General features: G+C 37.6%; 1 protein-coding gene across 2 annotated transcripts in view; it reads right to left on the bottom strand.

Moving 5' to 3' along the window:
* The window catches only part of LOC122434400 (probable ubiquitin carboxyl-terminal hydrolase FAF-X), a 119,066-nt gene extending 101,975 nt beyond the window's left edge, over window positions 1–17,091 (bottom strand). For both annotated transcript variants that reach the window (XM_043457724.1, XM_043457723.1), the window contains exons 1-4: window positions 16,806–17,091; window positions 6,570–6,715; window positions 3,229–3,308; window positions 842–954 (exon numbers count right to left, since the gene is read on the bottom strand). In XM_043457724.1, coding sequence (XP_043313659.1) covers window positions 842–954; window positions 3,229–3,308; window positions 6,570–6,715; window positions 16,806–16,898 — 432 coding nt within the window. In that variant the 5' untranslated portion in view covers window positions 16,899–17,091. The remainder of the gene's footprint in view (window positions 1–841; window positions 955–3,228; window positions 3,309–6,569; window positions 6,716–16,805) is intronic.

The raw sequence follows: 17,091 nt of genomic DNA on the forward strand, positions 1-17,091 counted from the left end.
GAATCATTTCTGCAAAATGTCCAAGTTCTGCTTTCTAGGTTGAAGCTCAGAAAAAGTATGTTTACCTCACAACTTTTGATTAATTCCATTTCAAAAATGAAGAGAGGTATGGACTAATTACAGTGCTTCAATGCTTCTACTAAGATGCAAACCTTTAACACTTTCAAAATCTCTGGAATACAAAGGTATCTTAAAATTAACAGTAGCAAGAATTACTTTTGTCCTAGACTGAAGATACTGCCTTAGAGAATTTGTGTTTCCTGATGCCAGTCACTTCAATACATGACCAATCTGAAAATACTTCAAATTCCTTTTGAATTTTTTTATTAGAAGTGAATTTGAAGTCAAATCACAAACTTGCAGGAATACTAGTTATTCAAATTTCCAGTGAAGACTTTCTTTCTCTCTACTAACTGCAAAGGTCAAACTGTGCAAGACACCAAGACTGTCACTTCTGCTATAGTTTATCAGCTACATATACAATGAAATCTAACACACCTTTTGCTATCCAGCTATACGAGGGGTCTCCTATTATATTCCCCATCTGGAGTACTTTTCTTTCTTACTAGTACATAAATTAGAAGGACTCTTCTAATCAACCAACAAACATTTTATGAAATACAGTACCCTGCATAAAGTCACAGGCACAGGGGTTCCAGGGAATAGATAAAACGAAGTTTTCATAACTCAAAATGTCAACCTCATTCTTAAAGACTTTTAAGGCTATTAAATATATCAGTAGACCTGATACATTATTCACAGTAATGTTTTCCAAAGAAAAACCCACAGGGACCACCACATAAACAAGACTTCAGTCTCCAATGTAAAGGATAAGACTCACATGAATTTCAAACTTCCAGCCACTCACTGCTTCATCCATAAGGATTTTAGTGAAAGACATTGTTAGCCCATCTCGGAAAAAACGTTGACATGCCTCACTTTTAACATCAAGACCTAGAAAAGGTGAAAAATTAAGCATGACACAAAGTAAAAATTTCTCTGGCCAATACATCATTAAAAACAAACTGTTATAAACTATTTTAGTTCCAACTGAAAAATAGTATTGTAGCTTTTGAAACAAGACACTGAATTATTGAAAGAGGTTAAAAGATAACTTATTTACACTAAAAACATGCAACTCTGAAAAAGTAGCTGTATTAAACCACATCAAATTAATGAATGTAAAACTACATCAAATTAATCAAAGTGCTCTGAAATACAATACTACACTTTGTTAAAACAAAGAACACCACTCCATTCACTTACTGAAAATGTAGCTCACAACTTTTAAATAATAATCATTTAAAATTTTCATTTCGCTATAAACTGTTTATAATCAAATTGAAAAGATGAATCCTGTCTTGTACTTCTAATTTAGTTCTTTTGTGTTCTGAAATCTAAAGCATCTTCTTTTTTAACTTCATGTAATTTAATAGAACAAACTCATATGTATCCATCACCAAAATAAGACTTGTAATTCTCGACAACCCAGAAATACTGAATTAACACAATAAAGTATATTGTGCTTTTGATTATTTATTGATAAATTAATGTCAGCTAAACCCTGATTTCCCACAAAAATGTAGATTTCGTGTCACACTAACCATGACCCCACAAACAAGAGAAGAAAAAAATGATACACACTCACTGAATGCTACTAAACAAAATAGCATTTCCAGTTTTTATTCATCTAATATTGCTAGGACCTAGAACAAATAAGCCCTTCAATAAATAAATACAATGCAAACTAACCACAGTATTGATAAAAAAGGAGAAACATTTTTAATATGGTAAAAGATATTTTCATAGACATTAGACTATGTTTGTACAATCTTAAAAAAAAAACAAAAAACAAAAAAACATCTATTAAATGTTTAGGATAGCTGCTGTGAAGATAAAATTACCACTTTTGCTATGGAGTCAGAAAGATTTCCCAAGGTACCACAGATGTTAAAAATGGGCCTAAAACATTATACTTAGTAAATATCTCTCTGAAGAGTTGACTTCAAATCTTCATTGGATGACTCAGAAAACATAATGCTACTATACTTTGTTTTAGCCTTAAAGGCTGTAAGTAAGTAGAATATACAACAAAAATCAGTCAACTGCTACTAGAACTCAGCTATTGTTTTTGAGCAAAGTCACTGAAAAATAATGAATTGCAGCAGAAAATTTTTATATCTGGGTTAAGAGATTTTGTTAATTGCTTTAAAACTAACACAAACACTCAGGCAATCTTTATTTCTTAAGACCGTTTTTCTTTCTCAGAAAAAACTTTTGTCTTTTAAAAAAAAGTCAAATATACTATCTTGACAGTTTATTACAAAGACAATAACAGATGGGGTGTCCATTAGCATCTCCTTTGCTTTCACAGGCTTTTTTACTAAATGACTCAAAATGCAACATAAAATACATTTTACTGAATTTATTTGCAAATTTAACGTATTTCTCAAATATTAATGGCTTAGGTACAAAACAAAGTCCACAAAAATAACTGAAGTCACATGGCCTTACAGTACTTCTAAATTACAAGATATACTAGAACGTTTGTTCTTTCACAGGCTACCCTGGTTGCTCAGCTGGTAAAGAATTCGCCTGCAGTGCAGAAGACCCTGGTTTGATTCCTGGATCAGAAAGAATCCCCTGGAGAAGGGATAGACTACCCAGTTCTATTCTTGGGATTCCCTGATGGCTCAGATGATAAAAATCCACCTGCAATGTTGGAGACCTGGGTCCAATCCCTGGGTTGGGAAGATTCCCTGGAAGACAGCATGGCAATTCAATCCACTCCAGCATTCTTTCCTGGAGAATCCCCATGCACAAAGGAGCCTGGAGGGCTACAGTCCATATGATTGCAAACAATTGGACATGACTGAGCAACTAAGCACACACAGGTGCTAGAAAATGTTTCTAACTTTTGAGTGACAACCTCTTTACAAATATGAGGGGGGAAAAAGATCTTGTCCTTAGAAATATGAATAATCACAAAATTCTGCATTCAATTTTAAAGGTCTTAAAATAAATAAAGGTCTTAAGGTCCTTAAAGCTTATCCAAATGTTTCCATGAATGATTGCTCTCAGTTTAATATCTGTAAGTTCTACTGGAAGTTTAGTCATATCTAGAGTAATGTAGAATTTTGTAACCAAGAAAAGCTAAGTCATCAAGAATAGTGTGAAAATATGTATAATAGCATGCATAATGAAAAATACCATAAAATACAAACTCACCTTTTTTACTAAGATCAATAGCAGCTTCCAAAAGCACTTCTAATTCCCCTTTTGGCAAAACTGGAACCACCCAACGAGGCCTAAAAATTATTACAGAACTTTAAAATGCTGCAGTTGTTGAGCCCAAGTAAAATATCATAAATAACTTTAATTTACCTGTTGTTATTACTTTACTAAGAAAAAGTTTAAAAACTCTGACTGTATTATATATTCACCATACAATTTAAAAGAGTTTGGCAAATTACATGCCTAGTGCTACTACATTACAAACACAATTTTTTAAAGCACTATCAAAATTCAGACATAACATTAAGGGAGAATTCATTTAATAACTTTCACAGGTGACAACTAAAAATACTTATTAATTATATAATCATTGTTATAGTAAGTAAGAAAAAGTGCTGCTTTGTGGTTCAGGTTTACTAGTAAGAAGAAACAGTCTGACAGCATTTTTCTTTTGTGTCTTCTTCACAACAAAAGAAATGAGGAGAAAGAAATATGGCTGGTTTCTCAATTCACCTCAACAGACAATTTATCAACCCTTCCTGAAGATTATGTGAATTATATGTTCTCCAAGACTTTATGCTGTAAGTACACTTCAACATCAAAGCAATTATGCAGATACCACCATATCCAGCTAGGTTTCTCAACTATCAAAAAAGCTCAGTCATCCAAGAATATATCTACTACTAACTCACTACTTCTCCTAAAGCAGGGGTCCCTCTGCTGCATAAAGAGGTGAGCAGTGGGTGAGAGTGAAGCTTCATTCATACTTACAGCCCCTCTCTACAGCTCACGTTGCTGCCTGAGCTCCACTTCCTGTTATTTGAGCACCGGCAGGAGATTCTCATAGGAGTTCGAACTCTACTGTGAACTGCACATTCAAGGGATCAGGGTTGCGAGCTCTTTATGAGTACCCAATGCCTGATGATCTGAGGCTGAGCTAAGGTGGGCTGGGGAGTGGCTGCAAATACTAATTATCATTAGCAGAGAGATTTGACTGCACAGAGATCATGACTCTCATGCTTGCAGAGTCATACCAAAAGCCCATCAGCGAGTGGCAAATGACAATTAAGCCGCACGGCGTGGGAGGCTTTAAGTAAGAATCCCACACTTGTTTTAGTCCACATGTGGCTTCCCAGTATTTTAGCTAACACTTTCAGCCCTGCCTCTTTCTCGGGGGGCACCTGTGTACCATGCACCTGTCTCGACTGCACTTTTCATAAGACCACAAGCTAACCTAGCCACAGTGACTAAAAAATAAATGTCTCTGGAGAGCTTCTTTGAAAGGGGTGAAGACCCAATGATGAGACAGCAGAAGACTCTAAGGCTGCCAACACAGGGGAAATATCAAGAGTCCTACTTAAATTACATGTTCATTGCAATAGGTGATTCACATTCTCCAAGCCCACTATGTATAATATGTGGCAACCAGCTAAACTGCATCACTACATGGAGACCAAGCACCCTGCATTAGAAGACAAGCTGCTAGAATTTTTCAAAAGTAAAATAAGGTGAACAAAGAACAAAAGCAACTACTGAAGGACACCACTTCACTGAATATGTCTGCACTAACAGCATCATTCTTATTGGCTAACTGCATTGCTAAAGCTTAGAAGCCCTTTATTGTCAGTGAGCGCTTGATCCTGCCTGCTGCTAAAGACACTGGCCTTGAACTTTTAGAAGCTGCAGTTCAAAATGTGCCACATATTCCTCTTTTGGCTAGCACCATAACTAGACAAACTGATGAAACAGCAGAGGATACTGAGGCACAACAGTTAGAGAGGATTAATGAGTCACGATGGTACACAATCCAGGTTGACAAGTCTTCCTTTGTTGACAAGCCAAGAGGATATGTTGTGTGCACTTCTGCTGCCAGCCAACAGTACAGATGCAGAACTATTCAAGTTTTTAACTACATATCAAGAAAACGTAATGGGTCATTTTGTATTGGTATATGCACAGATGGAGAAGCTGCCATGACTGGTCTGCTTTCTGGTTTCACTCCTTTGTCAAAGAGGTTCCTTCTGAGTGTGTCTACAGAGTATTATCCTTACAGAAATGCTGGGTACCTGAAAAATGTCACTTAAACATAAAGTTACACAGGATGTGATTAAATGATCAACTGCACTAAACAACATGCCCTTAACTCAAGCCTGTTGACTCAGCTCTGTGAGGAGATCAATGCAAAGCACATATCTCTTCTCTTATACACTGCAAAGCACGTATCTCTTCTCTTATACAAAGACGTGACATTGCTTTCTAAAGGCAGGTCAATAAGCCAGAGTTTTCTGGTTATGAGCGCCACTCCAGTTATTTCTTTTAGAAAACTGTCACCAATGGCAGCCATTTTTGTGACACAGAATGGGTCACAAAATTTTCACTTGTGTGACATGTTCAATCTGATCAATGAACTCATTCTGTCACTTCAACTGTGCTCAAGTCAGTAGATAAAGTAGTTGTGTTAAAAACAGACTAAAATCATGGTGACAGTGAGTGAACATTAGGAATTTTGACACATTTCTAACATTAGCAGAGATTTTGAAAGAGATTGAGACAGCTTTAACCCAGCTAATACCTGATCTCCTATCTCAGCTTTCAAAGGAGTCTGAGTATTACTTTCCAACCACAAAAGACCCACAAGATGGGAAGGAATGGACCCAAGACCCATCTGTGAAAAAGCCAGGTGAATCAACTTTGTCCATGCTAGAGGAAGACCAACAGCTTAAGATAACAAATGACAGTGGCCTTTAAAGTATTTCTGAGACAACTTCAAATCTCCATACATTCTGAATTAAAGTCAAGGTGGAATATCCTGAGATTGTCACGAAAGTACCCAAAAGCCTGCCTCCATTTCCAACATCCTTTCTCTTTGTACAGTGAGAGCAACCAAAACAAAAAGAGTATGGAGTAAACTGGACGTAAGCAAGACACTTCAGGAGTCACTGTCTCCCATCATCCCCAGATGGGACTGTCTAATTGCAGGAAAACAAGTTCAGGGTTGCCACTGATACTGCATTATGGTGAGCTGTATAATTATTTCATTATATATTACAGTGTAATAATAGAAGTGCCCAATAAATGCAACATGCTTGAATCATCTCAACAAGATCCTATTTTCAAGTAAACTGTATCCAATATCCTGTGACAAACTACAATGGAAAAGAAGATGAAAAATATAGATGTACAATGGACTTGCTTTGTGGTAAAGAAGAAATTAACACAACAATGTAAATCAATCATGCCTCAATAAAATAAATTTAAAAAACCTAAACAAACAAAAAACCCTCAAAAAAACAAAAAGCACCGCCTCCTCCACCCTAAAAAAACAATGACCTTACCGGTTGATCATGTCATCCAACTTTGCCAGGTCAGCATGAGGAAATGCAGGTTCTTCATCTTCATGTTGTGGTGGAGCATCACCTTGACCTTGTTCATCTGGAGGAGTTGCTGGGGAATTCTCATTGGAAGAATCAGGTGATGAGGTCTTAAAATGAAATATTACAGATTTAAATTTTTATAGTATGTGTACTATACATAGCAGTTCAGATGCCAACACAGGTCAGATGAAAAATACATATTTTTAATTGTCAACATATATCTGTAAATACTTGATAAAATGGAGATCACATTGCTTCTCTTTTCCTGTCAATCTATGAGAATTTTTCCACATAATTAAGAATCTTATAAGAGTGAATTAATGGCTATATAATACTACATGAAATAACTTGATGAGTTACAGAACACAAGTTCTGTAATAGTTGCTGCCAAACAGTATAATCACACTGAGCCTTCTTAATTACAAATCTTTATACAAAGAGACAGAGAAGAGACAGAGACTTCTGAGACTACATCAAGACGTCATCATGACTTCCTCCTCCTCCTCTCTTAGGGCAATCTTTCTGTTACAAGTTACATACCAGGTCCTAAAAACTCTTATTAATCACACATCTGAAGACTACTGTACACAGATGCAAAGGACCATGTGGTAAGAAACTGAGGCCTCCAGGCAACAGACATCTGAGAGAGCCATGTGGAAAGAAGTCCCCAAACCTAAATATCAAATCTTCAGAATAATGTAATCCAAGGTGACAGGCTGACTAACACCACAAGATACTAAGACAGAACCATTTGGTTAAATCATTCCCAAAATCTTCATGCACCAAAACTCTGACAAAATGGGTGCTTGTTACTTCAAGTTACAAAAAAAGAAGAAAGGAAAGAACTTAGCCAAAAGGCTACATAAAATATAGATGCTTAAAAACAAGAACCTGAGGAGAAAGAAAGAAGAATAGGAAAAAACTTTTGCTTTACAATACAACTAGTAAGGAGCTTGTAAGCTGTTACTCCTTCTTTTTTTTTTTTTTTTTTTTTTTTTTTTTTTTTTTTTTTTTTTTTTTTTTTTTTTTTTTTTTTTTTTTTTTTTTTTTATTTAAGTTGGAGGCTAATTACTTCACAACATTTCAGTGGGTTTTGTCATACATTGATATGAATCAGCCATAGATTTACACGTATTCCCCATCCCGATCCCCCCTCCCACCTCCCTCTCCACCCGATTCCTCTGGGTCTTCCCAGTGCACCAGGCCCGAGCACTTGTCTCATGCATCCCACCTGGGCTGGTGATCTGTTTCACCATAGATAGTATACATGCTGTTCTTTCGAAACATCCCACCCTCACCTTCTCCCACAGAGTTCAAAAGTCTGTTCTGTATTTCTGTGTCTCTTTTTCTGTTTTGCATATAGGGTTATCGTTACCATCTTTCTAAATTCCATATATATGTGTTAGTATGCTGTAATGTTCTTTATCTTTCTGGCTTACTTCACTCTGTATAATGGGCTCCAGTTTCATCCATCTCATTAGGACTGGTTCAAATGAATTCTTTTTAATGGCTGAGTAATATTCCATGGTGTATATGTACCACAGCTTCCTTATCCATTCATCTGCTGATGGGCATCTAGGTTGCTTCCATGTCCTGGCTATTATAAACAGTGCTGCGATGAACATTGGGGTGCACGTGTCTCTTTCAGATCTGGTTTCCTCAGTGTGTATGCCCAGAAGTGGTATTGCTGGGTCATATGGCAGTTCTATTTCCAGTTTTTTAAGGAATCTCCACACTGTTTTCCATAGTGGCTGTACTAGTTTGCATTCCCCACCAACAGTGTAAGAGGGTTCCCTTTTCTCCACACCCTCTCCAGCATTTATTGCTTGTAGACTTTTGGATAGCAGCCATCCTGACTGGCGTGTAATGGTACCTCATTGTGGTTACTCCTTCTTAACAACTGAAAAAGCTGAACACTGCTATACACTTGTAACTAACACAACATGGTAGATTGGCTAGACTTCAAAAAAGGGGGAAAATATCTAAAAAATAAAACAGCTGAATAAAATGAAAATCAACAACCATTCTCAGATTGAGAAAGAATTAAGGTCAAAGGGAAAATGGCAAAACACAAAATAAGAAAAGAGTTAGGGGAACCCAGGGAATCAAAGCACCCGGAGCAGAAAATCACACGCATAAACCTCCACGGAAACCAAACCAGCAGCTATAGCCTTAGCCGCAGTTTTGTTTTCCAAGTTTTACTTAGCTGTAGTCAACTGCAGATTAAATCTATAAAATCAAAAAATAAGTAATCAGAAAGTTTTAGACTGTGAGCCACTCTGAGTAAATAGATGAAATCTCAAGCCATGCTGACCCTGCCCCACCTCCCTGTGCCCTCAACAAGAGTATCATGAATTTGTCCCAATTATGAGATTGCTTTTGTAATGCAGTGCTTCTGCTCAAGCAACGCTTATTTTACTTAATTACGACAACCAAGCACAAGATAACTGATTCTGGCAAAATTCAGAAATGTCAAAGAAAGCTGCAAAGTACTTCCTTTAGGTGAAAAGTTTTAAGTTCTTGAATTAACAAGGAAAAGAAAAATCATATGCTGAGATTACTAGGACCTATGGTATGAATAAATTTTCTATTTATGTGAAACTGTGAAGAAGAAAAAAGTTCAACCGAAGTCTGCTGCTGCACCTCAAACTGAAAGTTAAATCCACAGTACACGAGTATTTAGATGGGAAAAGCATCACATTGTGCAAGATATTTGAGAACATATTTGTATGACTTATAGCATACTACTACTACAAAGCTCTATTTTATTATTAATTACTGTTAATCTCTTAGAGCCAGACATTCTGGAATGTGAAGTCAAGTGGGCCTTGGAAAGCATCACTACAAAGCTAGTGGAGGTGATGGAATTCCAGTTGAGCTGTTTCATATCCTCAAAAACGATGCTGTGAAAGTGCTGCACTCAATAAGCCAGCAAATTCGGAAAACTCAGCAGTGGCCACAGGCCTGGAAAAGGTCAGTTTTCATTTCAATCCCAAACAAAGGCAATACCAAAGAATGCTCAAACTACCACACCATTGCACTCATCTCACATGCTAGTAATGGCAACCCACTCCAGTGTTCTTGCCTGGAGAATTCCAGGGATGGGGGAGCCTGGTGGGCTGCCGTCTATGGGGTCGCACAGAGTCAGACACGACTGAAATGACTTAGCAGCAGCAGCAGCAGCACACAGCAGTAAAGTAATGCTCAAAATTCTCCAAGCCAGGCTTCAGCAATACGTGAACCGTGAACTTCCAGATGTTCAAGCTAGTTTTAGAAAAGACAGAGGAACCAGAGATCAAATTGCCAACATACACTGGATCATTGAAAAAGCAAGAGAGTTCCAGGAAAACATCTATTTCTGCTTTATTGACTATGCCAAATCTTTTGACTCTGTGGATCACAATAAACTCTGGAAAATTCTGAAAGAGATGGGGATACCAGACCACCTCACCTGCCTCTTGAGAAACCTATATGTAGGGCAGGAAGCAATAGTTAGAACTGGACATGGAACAACAGACTGGTTCCAAATAGGAAAAGAAGTACGTCAAGGCTGTATATTGTCACCCTGCTTATTTAACTTATATGCAGAGTACATCATGAGAAATGCTGGGCTGGAAGAAGCACAAGCTGGAATCAAGATTGCTGGGAGAAATATCAATAACCTCAGATACGCAGATGACACCACCCTTATGGCAGAAAGTGAAGAGGAATTAAAAAGCCTCTTGATGAAAGTGAAAGAGGAGAGTGAAAAAGTTGGCTTAAAGCTCAACATTCAGAAAACTAAGATCATGGCATCTGGTCCCATCACTTCATGGGAAACAGATAGGGAAACAGTGGAAACTGTCAGACTTTATTTTGGGGGGCTCCAAAATCACTGCAGATGGTGACTTGCAGACATGAAATTAAAAGATGCTTACTCCTTGGAAGGAAAGTTATGACCAGCCTAGATAGTATATTAAAAAACAGAGACATTACTTTGTCCACAAAGGTCCGTCTAGTCAAGGCTAGTGTTTTTCCAGTGTTCATCTATGGATGTAATTAAGAGTTGGACTGTGAAGAAAGCTGAGCGCAGAAGAATTGATGCTTTTGAACTGTGGTGTTGGAGAAGACTCTTGGAGAGTCCCTTGGACTGCAAGGAGAACCAACCAGTCCATCCTAAATCAGGTAAGTCCTGGGTGTTCACTGGAAGGACTGATGAAGCTGAAACTCCAATACATTGGCGACCTCATGCTTAGAGTTGACTCATTAGAAAAGACCCTGATGCTTGGGATTGGTGGCAGGAGGAGAAGGGGCCAACAGAGGATGAGATGGCTGGATGGCATGACTGACTTGATGGACATGAGTCTGAGTAAACTCCGGGAGTTGGTGATGGACAGAGAGGCCTGGCGCGCTGCGATTCATGGGGTCGCGAAGAGTCGGACACAACTGAGCAACTGAACTGACTGAATCTCTGAGTGTGTCTAATTTATAACTTAAACTCCATCACTGGTGTCAATGTTTAAGAAAAAACACAGTTATCAATATACATAGAAATGCCACCTTCAAGTTTCAAGCATTCACTGAGGGTCCTGGAATCTTTTCATTGGGAATAAAGTGGCTTGGGGTAGGGGGAGGTACTATTGTATTGAGGTAAGAAAACCTAAACTGTAACTGATTAATTGCTAGAAGCTGAATATGGCAAGTCTGAGAGTTAAAAATTCCAAGGGGTCAAAACTTGAGGAGACTCAGTACCTTTTCTAAGCTTTACTTTCAGAAAGTCCTATCAAGCTCTCAAAATGAAGACTGGAAAAAAATTCCCTGGTGTATCCAATAAGATGGACAAGGTAGCCATTCTGAAATATGTTCTTCAGGCATTCTATTCTTAGTAGGGCTGATCCTCAGAAACCACTGCCTAACCTACTAGGTTTTTTATTAGAACCTAACCAACTTGCAACTTCCCTGGTAGCTCATCTGCCAAAGAATCCAGCTGCAATGCAGGACACCCGGTTCAATTCATGGGTTGGAAAGATTCCCTGGAGAAGGAAAAGGATACCCACTCCAGTATTCTTGGGCTTCCCTGGTGACTCAGAAGGTAAAGAACACGCCCGCAATGTGGGAGAGAAGATCCCCTGAATCAACTTAACTTTCTCCAGTAGTTACATATGGTGGAGAAGGAAATGGCAACCCACTCCAGTACTCCTGCCTGGAAAATCCCATGGATGGAGGAGCCTCATACACTACAGTCTATGGGGTCGCAAAGAGTCAGACACGACTGAGTGACTTCATTTTCACTTTTCACTTTCATGTACTGGAGAAGGAAATGGGCCACCCATTCCAGTGTTCTTGCCTGGAGAATCCCAGGGACAGGGAGCCTGGTGGGCTGTCATCTATGGGGTCGCACAGAGTTGGACACGACTGAAGCAACTTAGCAGCAGCTACATGTGACTGTGAGACCATAAAGAAGGCTTGAGTGTTGAAGAATTATCTTAGCTGTTACTTGCATTAACTCATAATTTGTTCAATATAAGCAATAATATATTTACAAATTTTAGATTTGGGAAAATGAAAACAACAGTATCAATGATATAAAGGACCAGAAGGAGGAGTTATGAATAATTTATTACAAAGAACTTAAAACCACCCATATAACAATGAATGTATAGATTAGTTACAAAGGTATACTGCACACAGTAAGGCAACCACCAAAAAAGTTTAAAAAAAAAAAAGTTTTAAAAAAAGATATGAATGGTATGCTAAAACAGGAGAAAAATGGGAATCACTAAAACCACAAAAGGTGGAAGGAACATGGAACACAAATATAAGGACAAAAGCAATGAACAGAAAAGAGTAACAAATATGGAAGGCATTTATCCAACTATTTCAATAATCATGTTAAAACATCAATGGTCTAAATACACTAAATAAAAGGCAAAGATTGAGTTTATCAAAAAGCAAAATTGAGGAACTTCCCTAGTGGTTCAATGGTTAAAAATCAGCCCTGCTAAGTACGGAACTCAGGTTCAATGCCTGGTCAGGGAATGAAGATCCCACATGCTGTAGGGCAATTAAGCCTGTGAGCCAAAAACTACTGAGTCTGTGCACTACAATGAAATATCCCACAGAATGCAACAAACAATCCATGTGCTGCAACTAAGACCTAATGCAGCTAAAGAAACAAATATTTAAAAAAGAAAATTCAACTTTAGACTGCATTTGCCAAAGACAAACATAAAGTTCAAGGAAAAAAGATACAGAAACAGACCCATAGCAAGCAAATCAGCTGATCTTTGGCAAACGGACAAAAACACAAAAATAATAACAATGGTGAAAAGAAAGGCTTACAACATATAATGTTGCAGCAAATGAACAGCCACATGAAAAAACAAAAAAGAATTCAGAACCTAGACTGTAACCCTCACCAATAACTCAAAATGGATCAGACTTAAATGCAAAATATAAAACTGTAATCCTCTCAGAAGATAAAATAACAGAATATCTAGGTGACCTTGGGTTTGATGCTACTAACTTCAGATATAACACCAAAGGCAGTAAAACAAGCTGGACTTCACTAAAATTAGTGATTTCTGTCGCATGAAAGAAACTGTCATGAGAATGAGAAGGCAAGTTACTAGGACAGAGAATGGGAGAAAATATTTGCAAAATAAAGCACAGCTATCCAAAACATAAAAATGAAAGAAAGTGAAAGTGAAGTCGCTTGGTCATGTCCGAGTCTTTGCAGCCCCATAGACTGTAGTGTACCAGGCTCCTCCATCCATGGGATTTTCCAGGGAAGATTATAGAGTGGGTTGCCATTACCTTCTCCAGTGGATCTTCCCGACCCAGGGATCGAAGCCAGGTCTCCCACATTGTAGGCAGACGCTTTACCGTCTGTGTCACCAGGGACTCCTCAAATTCAACAGTAAGAAAACAACCTGATACAAAAATAGGCAAAAGACCTGAAGAAACACCTCATCAAAAAGGAATAACAAGTAGTAACAAACCACTGGAAAAGATGTTTAACATCACAAGTCACTAAGGAATTATAAACTAAAACAACGAGATACCAAAATATACACATTTGAATAGGCAAAATCTACAATCTTGACAAAGCCAAATGCTAGTACAGCCTCTTATAAAACCATCTGGCAGCCCTGTTTTGCTTTTTACAAACCTAAGCATATTTTTATTATACAATCCAGCAATTACACTCCTTAGTGTTTATTCAAACAAGCTGAAAAATGTAGGTCCATACAAAAATCCCACTGTTGTTTAGTCATAATTTTACTTGTAATTGCCAAAACTTGGAAGCAACCAAGCTGTCCCTCAGTAAATGAACAGATAAAATCTGTGGAACACCCAGACAATGGAATGTTTCACAGTGATTTTTTAAAAAACAGCTACTAAGCTATAAGAAGACAAAGAACTTAAAATGCATATAAAAGTGAAAAGTTAATCTGAAAAGACTACACACTGCATGATTCCAACTATATCACATTCTGTAAAAGGCAAAACTATAGAGGCAAGTAAAAGACCAAGTGCACTTCCCTTGAGGCTCAGTGATTTAAAAAAAAAAAAATCCTCCTGCCAATACAGGAAACATAAGGAGACTTAGGTTCAATCCCTGGGTTGGGAAGATTCTCGGGGGAAGGGAATAGCTACCCACTCCTGTATTCCTGCCTGGAAAATCCCACGGACAGAGAACCTGAAGGACTACAGTTCACGGGGTCACAAAGAGTTGGACACAATTTGGCAATTAAATAAACACCATCAAAAGACCAAGTAGTCACCAGGGATTCAGAGAAGGGAGAGATGAAAAGGTCAAGCAGATTTTAGTGCAGTGAAAACTGTTTTATTATACTATACTAAGATATCTTTGTCAAAACTGACAGAATACAGAAAAGACCAAGTGAACCATAATGTAAACTATGGGGTTTGTGATAACGATTTATCTATATAGTTTCACTGATTATAATAAATGTACCACCTTTGGTAAATGAAGATTGAGGCAAGGAGTGGGAAGGTAGTATAAGCAGGATATAAAAAACTATACTTTCTGCTCAAGTCTGCCCTGACTCTAAAAGTCCATTAAAAACAAAAAGTGCAACAAAGAACAATTTTAAGTGGTAGTACTCCGGGGAATAATGAAAGACAATAACAAAAACAATGAATGCTGTTTAAAAAAGAATACAATAACCTTCCTTTCTCCTGGCAAAGTGGTATACCTATATTAATATGTGAGAGCTAGAGGTAGAAGAATTATTCGAGATAAAAAGAAATCTCTACACACATGAGATCTGAACGTAAAGATTAATGACTCAATTACCCCCTATCTTCCCGTCACTATTTTCAACATGAATGCATCTTATTGGTTCAAAATGCGTGTGGCTACAATTGATATAACACAGAAGAGTAGAATGATGAAATCCACAATCCCAGGGAGAGATAAACAGAGTTCTCAACCACTGAAAAAAAAAAAAAACCCAGCAGATTTCAAACTAAGTAAAACAAGGTTAGAGCTTCCCGGTGGCTCAGTGTTGAAGAGTCCTGTCAATGCAAGAAACAAGGGTTTGATCCCTGATCAGAAAGATCCCACATGCGGCAGAGCAACTAAGCCTGTATATCCCAGTTACCGAGCCTTTGCTTTTTAGACCCAGAATCTGCAACTACTGAGCCCATGTGTTGCAACTACTGAAGCACTCTAGAGCCTGTGCTCTGCAAGGAGAAGCCACCACAATGAGAAACCACCCTACCCCCCACTACAACTAGATGGCAGCCTTCACTTGCACCAAGTAGAGAAAAGCCCACACACCAATGAAGATCCAACATGGCCAAAAATAAAATTATATAAAGAAATAAGATTATATACTGAACAGAATATATTGAACAGAATACCTATACTGAACAGAATATACTGAGGAAACTGCATTTAACTGACATGTACAATGCATGCTACAACATAAGAGACAGCTGTTTTTAAGAAGCAGAAACTGAAATTGACCACATGTTCGGGGGGGGGGGGGTGCCCCACAGGGATGTGTCTCTCACTGTCTCTCTCTCTGTTCTATCTGACTCTCTGTGACCTCACAGACTGTAGCCTGTCAGGCTCCTCTGTCCATGGGATTTTTTCAAGCAACTGAATACTGGAATGGATGCTATTTCTTACTCCAGGAGATCTTTAGCAACATTTCAACCCTCAATAAATTTCCAAGTGAGACACCAGAGAATAGACTCTCCACCCACAAAGGAATTAATTTACAAACCAAGACAAAAACTACCCAGAAAATCTCTAACTGCTTGCAAATGAAGCGTCATGCTTATAAAGAATTCATTACAAACAGAAATCACCACACAAATTTTAAAACATTAACTAAACAACAGTAAATGCAAACATACATCAAAAGTCATGGGATATGGTGTAGCAAAAATTTATAGTACAAAATACATGTTTTAGAGAACAGAAAAACTGAAATAAAAGCGGAACGATCACCTTATCTAAACTAGAAAGTTCACTTACCTAAACTAGAAAACGAACAACAAATTAAACCCTAAGAAAGCAAAAGGAATGACTATTAAAATTTAAAAATAAATAAGTGGGAGGAGAAAAATGAAAGTCAATACTTTTGCAAAACTCTTGCAAAATTCAATGAAATGCATTAACCTCTTAAGACAATAAATACATTACCATTATTAGATATCAGAATCAAAGAATTAGTTAATGAAGGTTTTAATACATTAATCACATGCAAATTCTTCCAGAGAAAAGGGGGGAAAAAAATTTTGTCAGCCAGCACAAAACTCTGATAACTAAAATCTGTATTAAACTCTTTACTAATATTATTTCCTCTATGGTTATTTTAAAAATATGGAATCTGAAGATTAAACATTCTATTACGTAGTCAGAGGTATAAGGTAAACGTGAGTACAAAGATGAGACATGAACATAAACAGCTGACTTGAGTCTATGTTGATAGCTAAAGGAGAAATGACTGATTTAACACTTTTGCCCTCACATTCATACAGAGCCTTATGTTTAAAAAAAAAGGTACATTCTCAAGCATATGTAAAGTAGGTTTCCTGTTACTAAAAGCCTCAGTGACTTATTTTAAGTATAACTTAAAATGAAAATAGTTTTTTATGATTACTTAACAAATTACTCAGGATATCTGTCATTGTTTACTAATTCAAAGCACCCAAAACAAAACAGCCTTCATGTCCTACCTGATTCTGGAAGGGGGGCTGAGACTGTCCATCAGGAGCCTGGCCCTGGCTGTCATTCCCTCCTACTGGAGAGCCACGAGTAGTGGCTGTCATACTCAACACAGAAAAGATTTTTGCTATTTTGTCTGTTTATTTAGTTGTCGAAAGAGAAGAAATTACAGTTCACTTATAGGAGATGAAGCACCAGGATATATCAGCCTTAAATATTTCCAATTCAAGGACAGACCATTCTTGCAGAGACCATTTCATTACCTAAAAGTAGAGGGAACAAAAGGTATACTTGTTT

The sequence above is a fragment of the Cervus canadensis genome, chromosome X (genome assembly GCF_019320065.1).
Source record: "Cervus canadensis isolate Bull #8, Minnesota chromosome X, ASM1932006v1, whole genome shotgun sequence".
Taxonomy (NCBI): Eukaryota; Metazoa; Chordata; class Mammalia; order Artiodactyla; family Cervidae; genus Cervus; species Cervus canadensis.